Source organism: Accipiter gentilis, chromosome 17, assembly GCF_929443795.1.
Source record: "Accipiter gentilis chromosome 17, bAccGen1.1, whole genome shotgun sequence".
In the NCBI taxonomy this organism is placed as follows: Eukaryota; Metazoa; Chordata; class Aves; order Accipitriformes; family Accipitridae; genus Astur; species Astur gentilis.
The window spans coordinates 5,738,323-5,756,744 of NC_064896.1; the positions used below are offsets into that span (position 1 = coordinate 5,738,323).

Sequence of the window (18,422 nt, forward strand, 5' to 3'; positions counted from 1 at the left end):
GAGGTGGGTGATCCCTGGTCACCCCCAGGGCACCTCCAAGTCCCTGCTGGGATGTCTAGTTCTGTGTTTTTGGTGGCAATGGGGCACCTGCCTCAGCACCCGATGGAGGTGGATGCTGGAGCTTTCCAGGGTGTTTTTGGGGAAGGAGCATCTCTGGGGGTGACTTCTGAAGCCCTTCCAGTGCCAGGGCAGGCTCTGGCCTCTCCCCGTGGGGATGGGGATGTGGTGCAGGTTTGGCTGCTGCCCAGCTCAGTCTTTTCCCAAGGACTCTCCTATTCCTGCTTTTTTTTTAACTGTATTTTCAGCTGTCTGCTGACTGATAATGTCCCATTGATTTTCTGCAGCCGGCAATCAGCCTGCTTTCCTTGGATTATAACAATATCAAACTAAAGCAGTGCATCTCTGCGTTGGGCTGGTTTTATTAGCTGAACTTTTTATTTAGTATTTTACCTGGGCTCCTCTCTGGGCAGCTGCTGCTCACCGTGTCCAGCTCTCAACAGCATTTCTCAGTGCAAGGGGCCGTCTCCTGCCTTTCCTCCCACGGGGGGTGACTGGGCTGTCCTGCTTGGGCTGGGTCTGGTGGCTGCAGCTGGTTGGGGATGGGAGCTGGGACCCGGCTGGGGCAGGATGTGTGCGGGGAGGGGGTTGCAAGGTGCTGCACGTTGGGGTTGCAAGTTGCTGCGTGCACTTTCAGTGAGCACCGCTGCAGGGTCTCTTCTCTGGCCACCCATGTGCTCCACCAAGTTTTTCAGTTATTGCTGCATAATTAGTGTAATCCCAGAGGTTTTAGTGCATGACCAGTATGTGTGCTGGCATGGGCTGAGGATGCTACAGGTCAGCCCTGCCGTGGGGATGGGGGCAGCTGGGGGACGTGGCAGTGGGGCGGGGGGGAGCACAGTGCCTTGGTCAAACTGTCTGCCCTGAGCCAGGGCTGCATGTGGGGTCCCCACAGGACCATGCCTGGGCCTGGGGGGAGTAGTGGGACACCCTGTGATGGGTGGCTGTGGGATGGGGGGGGTGGGAGATGCTTGTGCTGGGATGGGGGTGAGACAGTGATTGCATCTTGCAGGAGCAAGAAAAAAAAAAGTTGGGGAAGGAAATACCAGGAATGAGCCTTTGGGTGTCCAAAATGGTAGAATGGTGGCAGTGGGGGGGGGGGGGGGTTAGAGGAGTGGGGTCTCCTGTGATGAGAGCTGCTGTGGTGGGGGAAATTTTGGGGAGACTGAAGGGAGTGCTGCAGGCGAGCTCCCCTGCCCAGCGTGCTGGCTGCTGGGCAGCAGTTTTCCTTTCCCTGGAGCTGGGCGGAGGGTCCTGAGCCTTCCCGCGGGGCATGTGGTGCAGGTGGGTGCTGCGTCAGGGCTTGCTGAAAATCCAGCCTTGGAGGGGTCTCCAGGCTCACAGGGAGGGCGATGCCTTCCCCTGCCTGGCTGGAGAGGGGCACCCCGGCAGGGTGGGTGCAGAAGGAGGGCAGGGGTTTTGGGGTGCTGCTGTGGGGCCGGGGAGCAGGTCCCTGTGCAGGAGCAACCGGGGAAGAGGGAAGGAAGGAGTTGGGATGCTTGATGTACAATGCACCCTCTCAGCTGCCAGCACTGTCCGTGAATCCATCCTGCGCCCTGGCTGTTCGCCACGAGTTCATCTTGTGTGACCAAACTCAGGGTTTTGCTGTTGGGGACATGGATTCAAACCCAGCGGTTCCGTGCATCGAGTCCGCCAGCTCTCAGCAGTGCAGCAGCTCCGCAGGGACCCTGCCGGTGCTGTGCTCCTGCCTGCTCGCCCTCGGAGCTGGAGAGGCGCAGGGGGTGGGTGCCTGCCTGCGTCTCAGCTGAGTTTTTATAGGACCTCTGAAAATAAAGGAGGTGGGGAAGGACTTTGAGCAGGTTTCCAGAAAAAAGGGAAACTTGATATTTTTTTTTTCTTGACCATTTGCAAAGCAAACCTGGCTTCACAGCCGGTGCTGCCAGCGACAGAGGGGAGATATTAAAAGCAATAAATAAGCTGTTGAGGAAAGGTATCTGCGGGCTTCTGTGACTCTGGATTTACAATGTGTCGTCCCCAAGTGCCAGCTGCTTTTACACCTAATGCCTGCACCCGGGGGACCTGAGGAAATTATCTGCCTGGTTAAAAGAGATTTTTAACCTCTGGGAGCACTGGGTGGCACTGGGATGCTGGTGGAAACCCCCAGATGAGTTTGCTGGAGCTGCTGGTTATTACTGTGGCCTGGGAGATGGATGGATGCCTGAGCCGGCACCCACCATGAGTGGCTGAGCCCAGCTCGGGGACTGGTAAAAACATGTCTGTTGATGGGAGCTTTGGGCTGGATTAGCTGTATCCCCACTTTTGCCTGGCTGAAGGGTGCCCAGCTCTGTCTGCCATGCTCCTCAAAGCCATGATACGGACTCCCTGGGCATGGAGTGCCTTTTTATTCTCCCCATGGGGACTTCTGCTGGTGGCAGTAACCTCCGAGCAGATCCTGTCTGTCTGTCTGCCCCCCCCCCCCCCCCCCCCCCCCATTTAATAGCTAAGGGTTTAGCTGAGCCCATGCCTCCCCCTGGCAGCTGGGCCCGTGCGTGATTGATTTGCCCACGTCAGCCGCATCACCACCTTTAAACCTTGATGTCAATCTTCCCACGTTGCTTTTCCCAGCTCTCCTGGTGAAATGAAAGGAGGAGGAGGATGTCAACCTGGATTTTGCATTGCACCGAGACGTGCTTCTGCTCTGCCCCAACCTTCCTCCCTGCTCCTCTTCCTCCTGCTCTTATTTTCCCCAAGGACTGGGAAGCAGATGCTGGGTACAGTGGGGACTGTGGCTGGTTTTGCCATGTGAGGGCTTTTCAGCAACGCAAGCAGCTCTCTTCTTCACCTTGAAAGGCCATAAATAACCCAGCTGAGCTGCCTCCCTGAGGCTCTGCCGGCACTGGCATGTGCTCCATCGCGGGAGGATTAGCCCACCGGCATGCTTCTCTCCTGCATCCATCACTGTGGAGAGGTAGTACCCGGAGGGCGAGAGGCTGTGGTGGGGGGGAAACCGAGGGTTTCCCCCGTCTTTATCCCCTGCAAAATGGGGTTGGTTTGGAAAACTTGGTCTTTCCCATGATTTCTGCAGCAGGAGCTGGTTTTGGAGGCCCCCAAGGCTGTGGTGATGCTGCTGCCATGTCCTGGGGCAGCTGCTTTTGCTGTCTGAACTCATGCCAAGGGAGCATCTCTGTGTCCTTGGGGGTTCCCCAAAAGCAACATTTCACCCCTGGGGCTCATGGTCCTGGTCCCTCTGGGTCCATGGGTATATAGGGGATAGATAGCCTTCAGTGGGGCCATGGGGACCTGATGGTAATAAAGGAGCCAGGAGGAGAAAGAAGCTTTTTTTGCCCCCTTTTTTTCCCTTTTTTCAACTTATTTTCACCTCCCCCCCCCCCCCCCCTTTTTTTCCCCCTCCCAAGGTGCCAGGTAGCTCTGTAGCCCAGGAGCTGTAATTGCACAGTAAGCAATTGATAATGGCAGGATGGAGGTTTCCAAAGGCCTGCCTTGTTTTCCTTCCTGTGGAGTCAAAGAGGCAGCCCTGACTATGTTAATTAAGTGATGGTTCATTATTAAAGCACTTGTGTTGCAGGTTAGTGGCCTCCTGGCTAGGGAGCTTTAGGGTGTTTCTGCAGGACCTCTCCCGACTGGGGTATGTAAATAATGGAGAAAAGATGCTGGTCCTTCCCCCGGGAGCAGCACTGGCTGGATCCAGGCTCTGTGCATGGACAGCACTTGGGTGGGATGTTAAACGTATGTTTCCCCTGTGGCTGAGGGGCTGAAACCTCCTGGCTTGTGCCCCACAGCATCACTGTAGAACAGCCAGGGAGCTGAAATGCCTGGCTGCACCCGCATCGGGGTGATGCAGCACCCTGGTCCCGATGGTGCTGATCCCCCTGAGAGCTGCTTTGGGGGGTGGGAGGGAAGGGGAGCTGTGTTTTGCAGCTGGATGTGCCCCAAGGAAGGACTCTCTCTGGCAAGATTATTTATTCCCCCTTTGCTTTTAAATGCATTTTCATGATAAGGTGATGCTTGGTGTACCTGGTCCTTGCACAAGCTGGCCCTGTGGCATTTCAAACCCTTTAGAGTTGTATTTTCCCAGTTGTATTTGGTTTTCTCAGGCTTGGGGATGCCTCTTATGAATCCATATCTCCGAATTGTCCTGTCTCCATGCCTGGGATCTCTCGGAGGCTCCTGGGGCTGGAGCTGGGGCTGGGCACTCGCTGCGGGAGGTTTAACACCTCCATGGGGACCTGCAGGTAAAAACCATAAAGAGTCTTTAACAGGCCAAAAAAAAAAAGAAGGCAGATTTATGTCTTCTGTAGTTGCTGGTAGACGGATATTGTTCTCCTAGTCCTGCGCTTTCCAAACACTGAGGTTATCAGGCATAAGTGACTTATTATGCAAATCCTCTGTCTTAATATCTGGCTGCTCTCTCCCTGGAATTGCATTGGCTAAACCCCATGCGTTATTGGAGCTGCTAATGTTTACACATTAGCTTCTTTGGCTAATATACAAGGCTTCAAGTTGCAAATTGATGTTTCTTACAGCTGAGCAAATTCTTTTTCTATTAAATGCAATATTTAAAATGATTTGGAGAAGCAAAACAAACTACTGGTGAGAATTTTAATGGAGCTGCTTTCCATATTCTTCTAATCAGCTTTTATCAGGGCCAGGGAATCAGTAATATTTTTTTAAACATTTCTATTTCACAGAAGTGGGGAACAGAGGAGCAGGGAGGATATTTATTGTAATCTCCAGTGTGTGTAATGCACAAAAACACTTGCAGGTGCCTGTTGCGCTTGTGCCCCAGGCCCTCTGAGTGTGCAGCGAAGTGAGGATTTAGCTCCCCTTTACCTGGACTAGAAGAAGTTTTCCCACTGCTGAGACCAAAACCCCGGGGTGTTTGGGTTTGGTTGGTGTTGGTGTGGAGCTGGTGGGGCGTGCTCTGTGCGGTGGGGGTGTCCATCGGTGTGAGATGCCGGGATGCTGCGGTGCAGGACCTGCTTTGTGTCTTGGTTTTCTCGCTGAGCTGGATTCCTTGGTGCTGCATCCCCCACTCCGCGCGAGTCCTGGATCCCCATAGCATCGAATCTGAGCCCCCTTCCAGATAGAAATGGGGTTTCTGATCCCTTATCTGTTAATAACCTTGACTGGGAGCCTGCGGTATGGTGCGTACGAGATCTTGCTGTATAAAAAGTGTATCTAATTTTAGATGAATTGCAATACGTGTTCCCTATCCTCCGTGTCTGCTGGCGCCCGGAGGAAAGTGGCTCCCGGCATTTCCTTCCCAGGGCACGTTCCCATAGGAGCGTGCCGAGGAAATTGCCTTTAAATAGCAGCCGGGATCTGGGAGGTGGGAGGCTGGCTCGGCTCCGCAGGGGTGCCGTGGAAGGGATGCCGGCATCCGCTGGAGCGGGGTTCTGCATCCCAGCAAACCCTGGCTCCCTGGGCTTTCCGCTGTCCCTGGGGGATGATGCTGGGCTGCTGGTGTTACGGGATTTCACCAAATCACCCGTGTACCTCATTTTCCCCATTTGCAGCAGCAGCATTAACCATTTATCCTATGTAAGGAACTTGATCCTTTGGTGCTCCAGGAGCTGCTGGAAAAGGCCAGGGATGAAAAATTAATCCTGACTCCAAAAGGTCACTTCTGTTAGCTTTCCTGGCTGGTGCCTGTGCTGTGTGGGGTGCTGGGGGCTTATGCCCCCAAGCTGCTGCATCCCAGAAACGCTTGTGGGGCTAATCCAGTCCTGGCTAGGTCACGATGGGAGCAAAACGGGCTTTTTCCCATCAACTGGCTTTGCTTTGTCCCAGACTGGGAGTCTTGGGTGCCCGCCCCAAGTTTCATAGCTCTGGGAAGCCTGTGCTTGCTGAAATTTGGGTATAAAAACTTTTTTAATAAAACATTTCCACTTTTTAGTATGTTATTCATCTAGCATCCCCATCAGATAATGCCCTGAAGGGTCTGGGCAGTGTCGTTATCCCCCTTGGGGTACAGGAGCGTGTGATCCCATCACGGATGGTGCTGGGCCGCCCTTTAACGCAGGAGCCTTTTCAAGGCTGCTGGATAAAAGAAAAGAGAAGCCTGTGGAGCTTGTCTCACAGTGCAGGAGGTTAAACAGAAAAGGTTTAAGTGTGTAATTAACTTTGAAGTGAGAGGAGCATAGACTTGGTGGATGAAAGAGCACTGGGCGGGCTGGTGGGCAGGCGGCCACATTCCTTGGTGGCCATGGAGGTTTAATTAGATGCCGTCCATTGTACTTGGTTGGTTGGTCTTTCTTTTCCTCCCTCTTCTTTGCAAATCCTCCGTTCCTCCTCTCCACCTGTGGGGAGGGGGATGCTGGGTGGTAGCGGTACCCAGGAGGGATGCTGGGTGGCAGCAGTACCCATCTCCCTGGTGAATCCATTAAGCCACCTCTTCTTTTTCTTTCTTTTTAAAAAAAGATATAGTCCATCTGGTGTTTAAACCCCATATTAGTGCTCACCCTGCTTCTCCCCTCTGCCTGGGCATGCCCTGGTGTTGCAGTGGTACCCAGGAGGGATGCTGGGTGGCACCAGTACCCAGGGGGGATGCTGAGCAGCATCAGTACTCGTCTCCCTGGCAAATCCCTCAAGCCACCTCTTTTCTTTCCTTTTTTAAAATTTTGGTCCATCTGGTGTTTAACCCCCATGTTAGCACTCATCCCTCCTCCCCTCTGCCCGGGTACACCACGGTGCCACAGGGATTTCACGTGGGGTGTTTCGGGGGTATGTCTTGTCCTTGGCACAGGGTGCCTGTTATGTTGGAGCAGGCTCTGTGTTTGGGAGGGGGGAGCTTAGGCAACTTTGGGGTGTTCAGATATCGTCTCGGATGCCTCGCGCCCCCGGGAGCAGACTGTCACACCCCCGGCAGTATTTTTAGCCACTCTTGCGTTTGAATCGCACCTCCTGCGCTCGCTGCCTTCATCTCACCGCCTGGAGCTGCTGTTACCCTGGCCTTGAGCCAGCACAGGGGCTGGGAACTGGGGGCTCCTTGTTTCCGCCTGGTGATTATTTTTTTTTAGGGTGCATCCGGACCCGGAGCGGTCCCAGCTGGCTCCCACAGACCCCATCCCACTGCCGTTAGCCCTTAGGGTGGGTATAACCATCCCTGTGCTGCAGGTGGGTATTTCAGGTTGCAGTCTCCCTGCCCTTCTTGCAAACAGGTTGATGAAACCTTAGTTTTTCGAAAGCCACTCTGAGTTTACCCCCTCTGACTTTCCACAGCTGCTGGGGCACCCACAGCCACCCCCTCTGGAACTGGGGTGTTGGCATTTAATTGCTCAGGTGTTAATTTTTATGACCCTATTAATCTTGTGATGGGGAGGGAGAGGGAGCTGGAGGTCGAGCTTCTCCCCAGCCCTACCCTTGGATGGGGAGAGATGGTGCTGTAATCATCCCATAGCTCATGGAAACCAAAGCTCTGCAAAACCTTTTTTATTTTTTCCCTGTGTATACAAATCATAGACAAATTTGTTGGCGAGATGGAGCGGCTGGTCAAGCCACCTTCGTTTTGTGCTGTGGATGGGGGGAGCGGAGGGGAGGGAAGGCTTGTGCAGGGAAAAGTCATAACAATAAACCTGTCTGAGGAGGGAGACGGATCGGTTCGGCCAGCTGTGCCTCTGCCAGCAAAATATCTACTCCATGTAATTGCATTTTAAGCTTCTGGAGCTTGGGCATCGTCTCGCAGGTGACTGAGGATCTGGCCTTGGGGTGAGGGAGAAGTGGGGAAACTGAGGCACGAGGCCAGTTGTGCCAGTGGTTGCACCGGGGATGGCAGCGGGATGGGGGTGGTGGAGATGCAGCCCAGGAGGAGCAGGTTATGTCTCCCTCGATGTCATTAGTGGCTGGGAGTAGTTTATTGGGGGTGAAGGAATCACTTTTCCCTGGGAAATGGGGCTCTGCCAGCCTGAAACACTGTTTGTCTCCCCTCTGGTTTCTCAGACCAAAAAAAACCCCAACACTAAGAACAAATTTCTCCCTCCTAGAATATCCCATTTCAGTAGATCTTGGAAAGAAACACTTGGGCTTTTTTTTTTTTTTTTTTAGTTTCTGACACTGTTTTATTTTGAATTATTTTTTCTTCCTGGAAAATTTTGACAGATTTGTGCTTTTTCTCCCATTAGAAAGCACAGCCAAGTTTCAGACTATTTAAAATCCGGTGCGGCTCATGGCGGGAGCCGAAGGAGCCGAGGACTGGGGTCTGTGGTGCGGGGGTGCATCCGCACGTAGGCTGGGCAGACGCTCCATTTCAGGAAGGATTTAAGAAAACTGTGAGGTCCTGGTGCCTCTAGGCATATGAATAGGAGAGAATTTGCTTTTAGTTTTTTTTAAAAAGAAATTTTTTGTGGTTCTGAGAGGAAGAAAACCCAAAACTTGGTGATGGAGCTGGAGTGTGCCCTTGTGCTTTAAAAACTGAGTGTAAAGGAGGGGGAAAAAGCCCCAGATATGTTCTTCCATGTGAAAGAATTGGGAATCATATTTTTCTGGGCATTTTATGGGCTTTTTTTCCAGTCTTTGGACTCATGTTTGCACAAGCGATGCATCTGAGCATCCTCCGGCACAGGGAAGCACAACCCATGCCGGCAGCAGTGAGGCCATTAACTGGCAAATCCCCGGGTGGCAGGGGGAATTACTGATGTAATTTGGGGATAAAATAGGAAAAAAACCAGAAGAAATAATCCCCTGGCCCAGCTCTGCTTTTATGCTGGCCCATTAGGGCATATTTGCCTTTGTTTGTTCTGCTTGCTCAGGGCTTTCTTAACGTGCCTGCCCTTGTCAGCCCAGGGGCTCGTATTAATTAGCACTGGTGCCCTGGTCCTCGTGTAATCTGTGGGTTTAACGGAACAATAGGTCAGTGTTAAAGAACCCGTCTGGAACAGCCCCATGGGCAAAGCCAGCCCCAGAGCTCCAGGGTTTGGCTGGATGTGGGATGGGGGGGGGCTGGATGTGGGATGGGGGGCTGGATGCAGGATGGGGGGCGGGGTGGCTGGTGTCTCTGTGCTGCCTCTGTCACCTCAGTATGTGTGGGGACAAGTGGCCTCTGGGCATTTATTCCGACTCTCTGTGCTCAGCTGAGCACCTTGCAGACCGGGGAGGTGGTGCGTGGCTTTTGCCTTCGCTCTTTGCAAAAGATAAAAACCAACCCCAAATCCCCAACAGAAAAATCAGAGGGCTCAGAAGTGCCATCCCATGGCTGGGGCGGGGGGAGTTGTTTAGTGGTGCATTTGTAGGGGTGTGATTGCTGTGGGTTTTTGGAGGTCCTGGCTGAGACCTGCTGCTGTCGTGTCAGGCAATGGACAGACCCCCAAGAGCTCAAGGTCAAAGGTGGACGGCTGAGGTCAAAGCAGGATTTTTGCAGGAGCCCCTGGGTTCTTGCAAATCCTCATGTGACCGCCGCATTCGAGTGCCTGTTTCTTGGGAGAAACCCCTCGTTTGGTGACTGGCCCCTGGGAAGCAAAGCTGGGAGCTGCAACCTGCTCCTGCGGCTGAGACCTCTCTGGGAACTGAGACCTGCCAGCTCGTTTCACTGGTGGGGGAACTGAATGGGAGAGATGGGGGATTAGCAGCAGACAGGACCATACCCTTGCTCACAGGTGCACATGGGGGGATGCCTGGGGTCCCCCTGTATTTTTGGGGGAGTAGCACATCATCCTGGCAGGGCTTTTGGGGTGGAACCAGCTGCTCTGCGGGGTCTCGGTGGGGTCTGACAGGTCTCTCTCTCCACAGCTGGCTGCACCTTCGAGGAGGACGGCGACCCAAACCAGTGCGAGTACAGCCAGGGTGAGGATGATGACTTCGGATGGGAGCTTGTCCGCAGCTATATGATGCCGCATCTGACGGCTGACCTGCCTCACGGTGAGTCCCAGTCCCCAGTGGGGCCACGCTCATGTCCCTGGGGACCCCTGCCCCAACCCACCTCGTGGTCCCATACCCCAGAGCTGGACCACGTGGCTTCCCCTGGTTTAATTCCTGCGGTGTTTTAGGCTTGACTTGTCCTCGGTTGTGTGGGCAGGGTGTTGCTGTGCCTGCTGGTGAGGTGTGATGAGCTGTGTCAGTCCTCAACGCGGTGAGGCAGGATGCTGCGTGGCCATGGGGAGGGTGTCGCTCGGGGATGGGGATGTGGGACGCTGCTGCTGCCTGGGGTGAGGAGAGTTTTTAACAGCACAGCAGGGACAAGGACATCGAATGGCTCTGGGTACCTCTGAGCCCCATGTCACTGCCTTGGTGGGGTGTAACCCCATGCCACCCCCAGTCTACCCTGGGGCAGGGGGAGCCCGAAAATGGCCCAGGTATGGGGTTTTTTGGAGTGGAAAGCCAAGATTTCCAGCTTTGGTCCCTCTGCACGTGACCTCTACCATGGCTGGGTTTGCTGCCCGCAGCCCAGACACCCCCAGCCCTTGGTCCCTGGGCTGGCCGGGGGCTGCGTGGGGGATGTCCCCCACCGCGGCATCTCCCTGTCTGCAGCAGCGGGGTGGCAACAGCTTGGGCAGCTTTCCATGCTTCCCGCGGGTCTCAGCAGCATCTCTGACGATGCCAAATTCCCCATCTGGCGTCGAGCGCGGCATCTGCGGCTGCCGCCAGCCGGGATGCACCCAGATCCTGGTGTAGAGGGGCACCTTCGGAGCTGCTCTCCCTGCCCGGGGTCTGCAGCTGCTGCCTGCTCTTTCCTCACTGGCGTGTCGGCTTGTGCTGCTTTTGCAGGCTCATGAGAAATTCCCATCTCCGGGAGTTGTGGAAAAGCGGGGAAAAAAATGTGTTTCTGGCTCTTGCTAGTGTGGGGAAGGGCTTGTGGCTGTGGGTTGGAGGCATCTCTGAAGTCTTGGGAACTGTAAAGAAGAAAATGCAAATGGATTTTTTCTTCTTTTCTCTTTTTTTAAATCTCATTGCTTTTAAACGGGTTTTTGTTATTTTCTGGGTCCAGTTCCTCTCTAATAGCCAGGCTGGGGGAGCAGAGACAGCCAGGCAGCCACGGGGAGCTCCCCCTCTTCCACGAGGATGATGTGGGCACCATGCCTGGGTTGCTTCCAGCTCTGAACTGAAGTTGCTTCCCACTGACCCCCTTGAGTTCCCCCTGTACCCATTTCCTCTGCGAGATGCACGGGGCTTGAGACGCTCCTTGGTTTTGGGACCGCTGGCTTGTGGCTCAGGTCCCAGTGCTCCGGCTCCTCCTGCCCAGCCTGGAGGTCAGGTCCCATGCTGACGATGGGCAGAAAGAGAGGAGAGCTGGTTTAGAGCTCGAGAGGAAAAATGACTTCTTTTTTTATTAAAACATTAACTGCTTTGTAGAAAACTCTTTACTGCTCTGTCAATCTGCCTCCAGCTGTTTATCTTGTGCCTTGTTTGTGCCAAGGCTTAATTTGGCTTTTCCCCTCCGCTAACTCTCTTCTTTCTTTACCTTCTCTTCCCATTGCCTTTTCCTTCCTTTCCTGTCCCCGCTGGCATGTCCTGGGCAATGGGCAAGGGCAGAACAACCCTTAGCCTGCCTGTAGGACTGCTGACAGATCCCCGCTCCTCCCTTGATGATTTTCCAAGTAATTGCTTTAAACTGAACTATCCCAATTTGTGTGTGTCCTGGGGGGGAGTTTCCCAGGGCAGCGAGGAGGGAAGCAGTGCTGGGGATTGAGGTGGCTCACGATGGAGGGTCTTAGACCTGTAATTAGCTGGTGTTTAATTTAAAACTATTTGTTTATATATTTTATAATGGTAATTAATTAAAATCTGCAGCAAATTGACTTTAAAGCTTGGGGGCTTGCAGGGCACTGAAGGGGTCAGGTGGAACGGGGCTGCTCTCTCTGCTTGAGGAAATAACTGTGGGTTAGCAAGCGATGGGGGCTTAAATGAATGCAAAGAGTTTAAGAAATAAACTCTGGAGTTGATGGGGAAGTGGATGTAACCATCCTGGGTGGGATGCTGTGAGCATGGAGCTTCGCAGGGTCCAGTCCCTGGACAGAACGCCCATCCCCGATGCTGATCGATGGTAACACCCAAAAAGGGATGCTTGTCCCCATAGCCGAGGGTTCCCCTAATGCCAGGTAGACACTGATTGCTTGTGGTCTTGGGGCACCCAGCGGGTGCAGGGACCCTATTTTTGTGTAGTCTTACCCCGGTATGTGTGGGGAGCTGTACGTGAGGCTCCTGCAGCCTTATCACCCCTCTTGTTCCCCCCCAAGCAGCGTGGTGGATGAAGAGTATTTCACAGCACAGGGGCCTCTCCAGGGAGCACTTTCCAAAGGAGTCTCGTGGTCTTAGATTAAAATGAGTTTTTATTGGAGATCAGCCAGTTTCAAGGAGCGTAGGATTTATTGGAGCGGATGCTGGCTGCTGGCCACCCGCCTCTACCTTTCCATCCCTCTTTCTTTTTTGCTTTCTTGTTTGGTTTGGTCCCCCCCCCGTCCCCCTTTCCCTTCTTCACTTGTCTCTCGTTCACCTAAAGACGATGGATGGGTGTCTCCCATGTTGCAATTGTGATATTTTTTCAGCTGTTTATTGTTGTTTTTTAAAGAAGCAGTTGCAGGGACCCAGGTAGGGCAGGCATGAGGCTGCACCATCACTGTGTCTGCACCAAAATAACTCTCCCTAGATGCTTTGGGTGCACTTTCCTCCTGCTCTCCCCCCAAGCATTGCCTCTGCATGCCAGGCTGGTCCGTACCTGCCTTCAGGCTGATGTGGGGCTCTACAATATCTAGTCTCATAGAAGTCCTGCTGTTTGAAGCTGGGGAGAGGAGGGACAGCGTGTGCCTTGTTCTGCAGCACCTGGCATTGCTGAGCACCCGCAGGGCTTGCAGGATATGGCTGGATCCCAAAGCCCTTTGAGGAGCAGAGGACCAGGTGGTGGGGTGGGCCAGTAGGCAAGGATGGGGCAGGGGCATGAAATCAGATATATATTTTTTTTTTTGAGCTCCTGGGTTGAAACACGAGTTGCAGTAACTTAAGGTCAAAATAAACAAGGGTGTTTAGGTTAAGCCCTGTATGAATTTGGATGGGGCAGGTCCAGGATGGAGCACAGGGCAGAGCTGCGGTTGGGTCCCAGTCCTCACCCCTGCAGAGATGCAGGGTGTCCCTTAGAGGACAAAGATGCTCTGTGGAGCTCCAGGGTCTCCCTGGGAGAGGTGCAGGCACCTTGTTTTGTTGCTGGTTGAATTCACCTGTGGAAATTCAAAGGAGGTGAGTTGGGTTGGGAGAAACTGTGGCAAAAACTCCCCATGGAGGCTGTGTGCCCTCCTGCCCCTCTGCAGCCCCGTCTTGGGGACTGGAGCACCCAGGCTCCCCACTCTGCACAGCTGTACTCAAAAACACTGAAACGTCGTATTTGGGGGTGTTTTTTCTCTTTAATGGCTCTTTTTCGTAGGTTTTCCTTCCAAACTCAGTGGCACTAGAAAATCCTCTGTGAGTTGGAGTTTCTGTTCCCTGCTTGGCTCTTCCCTCTCTCCATGCACGGAGCTTCCGTCATGCTTCCCACGCAGCTGCATCACGATGCCCTGGCACGGCTGTGTTGGGAGGTGACCGAGCTGTTGTCCCCACCCCAATGAGCTCCGATGTCCTTCCATCCCCTCTGAGGAGCCTCTCCTTCAGCTGATAGCTCTGGCACCGCTTCCCAACCAGCTCCTGCTGCATATCCATAAAAACCTTGAAAAATTAAGCCTGATTTTTTGGCTCCTAGGGGAATTACGCTGGTCTGTCCAAGGACTCTGTGGTGGTGGCAGATCAGCTGTTGGTGATGGGCATCCCCTGGGAGACGCTCGTCCTGGGGCTCGGCGCAGAAGTGGGGATAGGGTACCCGATTCCTGTGCCAGCTCTGATGGGTTGAGAAAAAGATCCAGCACAGGAGGAGGCACCGTCGAGCTTCATCTTTCAAAGTGATTTCCTGGAGGCAGATGCTGCAGAGCTCAGATCTGGTCCCCTGGCACCTCCTGGCTGGCAGTGCTGCCCTCTGCCTGTCATCCTGCCTGCCTTTTGCTGCCTTCTAATAGCTCTTTGGTGTTTTTTTGTTTGTTTGTTTGTGTTTTGTGTTTGTGTGTGCGTGTGTTTAAATTTTACTTTATTTTTATCTCTCAGTGGTTTTGTAGGAGGAAAAACTCAGCAAGATGGGGAAGTGGTGGTGGGCGGGGGAAGCGAGTTCTTCTCTCCTCCTTGCTGGGCTGTTTTGGGTTTTTCCCAGAGGGATGCAGGCAGCTGCAGGCAGGATCCTTGGGAAGGGCAATGTGATGGGGAGAGCTGTTCCATCCCTGTGGGCGAGCTGGGCTTCAGTCTGAAGCTGGGGAGAAAATCCTTGGGAGTTCATTGCTTTTGAATTCATGGCCAGGGTTATCGGAGGTGCTGAGTTATCCTTGAGGAGCTGACCTGAATCCCAAGGAAGAGCTGTTGATCCCACAAGTGGGAAGATTCAGCTAGAGACCCTGCATGAGGACTTGCTGGGAGGGGTACAAGGCTTTCTGTGCACAGCCCCTCCGGGCTGATTTTGCAGCTCAACCCTCATTGTTGACTTTTGCTTAGCAAATTGATGGTTTTTCCTTAGGGAACATCGCTGGAAACTTGTTTCTCTTCATTTCTTTGATTGAAATATTATTTAGTGCTTTTTGAGTCTTTTTCTCCACAGAGCACTGGGGCTCTTCTCTAAAAGCCCACCTGAAAACTAAAATTATAGTGCTGCAGCTGAGCTGGGGGTGGGGGGGGCACACAGAGGGGCTGATGTGTTATTATTCATGGTGGCAAAGGGGGGTGGCAGCTCACCTGGAGCAGCATCTCGATTCAAACTAACCTTAAATTGAGGATCAGAAGAAGGACTTACCGAGCGAAGCATGGTATTGATGTGCGCCCGAATCCCATCCTTTGGTTTGAAGTCTCAACTGGGGTATGTCCCGGGGCTCTTTCTGCAGCTCCCATTTCGTGGGAGGTTTGGAAATGATTTTCCCCCATCACGAGTTTTGGAGCGGATTTTTGCTGTGTAATGCCAACAATATGGACAGGGCTTTAAAATAAGCCCAGCTGTGCTGATGAGCTGTGATATTGCATCAAGCCTCTGGCTGCTGGGAGTGGTCCTGCCTGTCCCCAGTTGGCTCTGGGATGCAGCAGGGCTGGGATGCCCTCTCCATCCCCATCTCCAGCTTTGCTGGCAGGAGTTAAGCTAAGCTTTAAAAACTGGAATTTGGCACTTTGTGTAGCTCTTGCTGCAGCTCTGCTCTTGCCCTGGCTAGGAAAGTTGCCGGATCCTGGTGGAAGCTGAGTACCCAGGGGTTGGGGGTGCAGGGGGGGACCCTGGCAGCAGTGATGGATTAACAAGGAACAAATGGAAGGGGTCTGGGGGAACCCCAAGTCCTTGCTGCATCTCCCCGGGAGGGGCCATGCAGCTCCCTCTCCATTTTCATCCTGAAATGGAGAGACCAGGGAGGAGCGGGTTGGTGTCCTGCGGGGTGGATGGTGATGGTGTATGTGCTGGCTGTCACCTCCTTGTCACCCTTTTGTCACCAGCTGCCTCCATGAGCTCCCTGTGTGCCAGTGCTGCTGGTAGGAGCACCCAGGCAGGGCTGCGCTGCCATTTCATTGGGGTGCATTAAAAAACCCCAGCAACCAAAAAACCTTACTGAAAACCAAAAACGTCCCCTGCAAAAAAACCAAAACCCAACAAACCCAGGGGCTGCCAAGGGAGTTTGTAACCCCCAGCCACCTCTGTATGAGAAGTTGCCTGTCCCAGGACCCTGTCTGTGCCAGGGGATGCTCCGGTGCAGGATGCAGCACCCCAACACGGGGACAGGTACTTCTGGTTCTTCTGCATTTAAAAAAAAAACCAACCCAACCTGTACCCTGGACTTGAAGCTGAAGCTGGGACAAATGACTATTTGCGGCAGAGGAGGATATAATTAGCACAAAAGTGAGCGGTGGGAGTCTGCTTTTTCTGATACAGCAACGCCGGGAAGAAAAGTAAGGGGGGAAAATGGTGCATGGGGGAAGCCCTGCTAGATGAGCGACGTACTGCTGGATTGCCTCCTGTTTGTGTCTGTGGTCCCAGATGACCTTAATGGACATTCTGTGTCTTTTAAAAGAACTTGTCAGTGGTCTAATTTTAGTCTTGGTCTCTTTATTTTGGTCCTCTGGCTTTTTATTTTTAAAGAGAGAGAAGGAAGAAGGGTCTGTGTTCATTAATGAGAGCCTGGCAGATAGAGTGGGCAGAGGTGGCTTTTGGGAGATGTCCCCTGGCATGGGGCAGGTCGATGTTCTCTCTCAATGCTGCCGTTGCCTGGACCAAATGGAGCCGATCTTGTTAGTGCAGAAATAATTTTGCCGGCGGAAATGAGGGGGGGGAGGAAAAAAGGAGAATGAATATGGACATAGTGCCTTCCCCCCGTCGGTGAAACGCGGCTGTGCTTGACTCTGAGAAAAGAAATTGTTATCGTTTTATTTCACCCTGAATATCTGCCTGGAGGGGCTGGGAGCGCCGGGCAGCCATGTGGATCAGCAACACGGTGAAAATTTTGCTTTTTGGTGATTTCTTTCCCCACCCTGGCTCCCATCCCTGAAGGACGCACTGGAGGATGTGGTGCGGTACCTGGCAACTTGTCTCCCCAGCTGATGCTGTGACCCTCTGGGTGTTTTGGGGTCACCCCAGGCACAGCTCCCAAATGCTGGCGAGATGGATGGGTGCCCCCTGCAATCCCCCACCACCTTCATTAGACTTTTCTTGGTGCTGCTCACTGGGGGCCGATGGGAGGAAAGCGTGTGAATTCGTTTAAATTAACCGGTGGTGAAAGCTATTAATAATTAAGCGCCTACTGTCAGGAAAACAATGGTAGACTTGAATAAATGGCCCAGCTTTGTTACTTACAGCTTCTGCCGTTATTAAAATGGAAGGGATATTAATAATCCCCTCGCCTTTGGTGATGGGGAGGGTTTGGTAGGGCAGCTTCTAATCCGCCCTGTGTACCGGCCCCACGGCCGTGTTGGATGGCTCTGGGAGCTGCCATGAAGAGCTGGGACTTCTGCATCCCCCTCCTGCCTCCAGACCACCTGGGATGGAGTGTGCAGGGCAGGGAAGGATGCTGCCTTTGGTATCCCCTTTGAGATTTTCATCCTGCCTGCCCCATAATACGGCTTCAGGGTTGCACTGGGGCAAGCACTGGGACTCCTGGTTTTGTTGCTGGTGATTTTGGGTGATGGGAGGTGAGGTACCAGTGGCTGCTGGTGGTGGGGCAGGTGGGGAACCGGGTCTGGGGCCAGTATCTTGGAGAGCCACTGTGCCAGCATCCCGGAGAGCTGTAGTGCTGCTGCTCATTAAGCCAGTGAGCACTTTTTCCCCCCTGCGGGTGCCTGCTGAGCACAGTTTAAACTCGGCGACAACTGCGTGGTAAATGATACGAGGCGATGGGAATGGAAATTAAATGGCTGGGGCCCAGTTGGGGAGGGGAGTATTGATGCAGCCGAAGCTGTGAGCATTAAAAGAAAGCAGGCAGAGGGTCTCTGGCGGTATCGAAGCTATTACCGACCCCAGTGTCCTGGGGGCCAGCTTATCCTGGAGGCAGTGAATGGGCCTGATCCTTCCCTGCTCATCCAGTGGCCAGGTCCCATTTTGGTGCCCTGCTGCTGCTCAAATAGGTATCTGATACTGATTCCACCCCAGGTCCCTTGCTCCTGTCCTGCATGTCCTCATGGTCCGGCATATGGACAGGTACCCAGCTGGACCTGAGCATCGTTGCCAGGTCGTGCGCATCTTTGCAGTCCCGCATCCTCCACCTTCTCCATCCCTGCCAGCAAAGCTCAGGAGATACAGAGCAGGGGGATTACTCCACGCTTTCCCCCACTTCTCCCTTCTGCCGCAGGCTCCTACCTGATGGTGAACTCCTCGCAGCACGCCCCAGGCCAGAAAGCTCACCTGCTTTTCCAGGCGCTGAGCGAGAATGACACCCACTGCCTCCAGTTCAGCTACTTCATGTACAGCCGGGACGGCCACAGCCCTGGCACCCTCAGCGCCTACGTCCGGGTGACGGGGGGCCCGGTGGGCAGCGCCGTCTGGAATGCCTCCGGCTCCCACGGCCGCCAGTGGCACCAGGCAGAGTTGGCCGTCAGCTTGTTCTGGCCCAGCGAGTACCAGGTGAGCCCCAGCAGAACCCCCCCCTCGCATGACCCGGACCCCCCAGCAATGGGTGACCCCTTCATTTGGTGCCGCAGGTCCTCTTCGAGGCGGTGGTCTCCAGTGAGCGCAGGGGTTATCTTGGCTTGGATGACATTTTGCTCTTGAATTATCCATGCTGTGAGTGTCAGGGGATGGGAAACGAGGGTGGGTGGTGGTGGTGGGTGGGTGGGTGCTGCTGAGCTGGGCTGGGCAGTGGGGTGTGGAGCTGGTGCCCATTGGGATGGTCCTGGGGAGAGCTGATGGACTAATGCCAAGGTGCAGT

The 18,422-nt window shown here is 53.8% G+C and overlaps 1 protein-coding gene across 4 annotated transcripts in view; it reads left to right on the plus strand.

The window, feature by feature from the left end:
* PTPRU (protein tyrosine phosphatase receptor type U) overlaps nt 1–18,422 on the plus strand; it is a 76,379-nt gene that overhangs the window by 7,253 nt on the left and 50,704 nt on the right. For all 4 annotated transcript variants that reach the window (XM_049819722.1, XM_049819724.1, XM_049819725.1 and 1 more), the window contains exons 2-4: nt 9,763–9,891; nt 17,847–18,118; nt 18,196–18,277. In XM_049819722.1, coding sequence (XP_049675679.1) covers nt 9,763–9,891; nt 17,847–18,118; nt 18,196–18,277 — 483 coding nt within the window. The remainder of the gene's footprint in view (nt 1–9,762; nt 9,892–17,846; nt 18,119–18,195; nt 18,278–18,422) is intronic.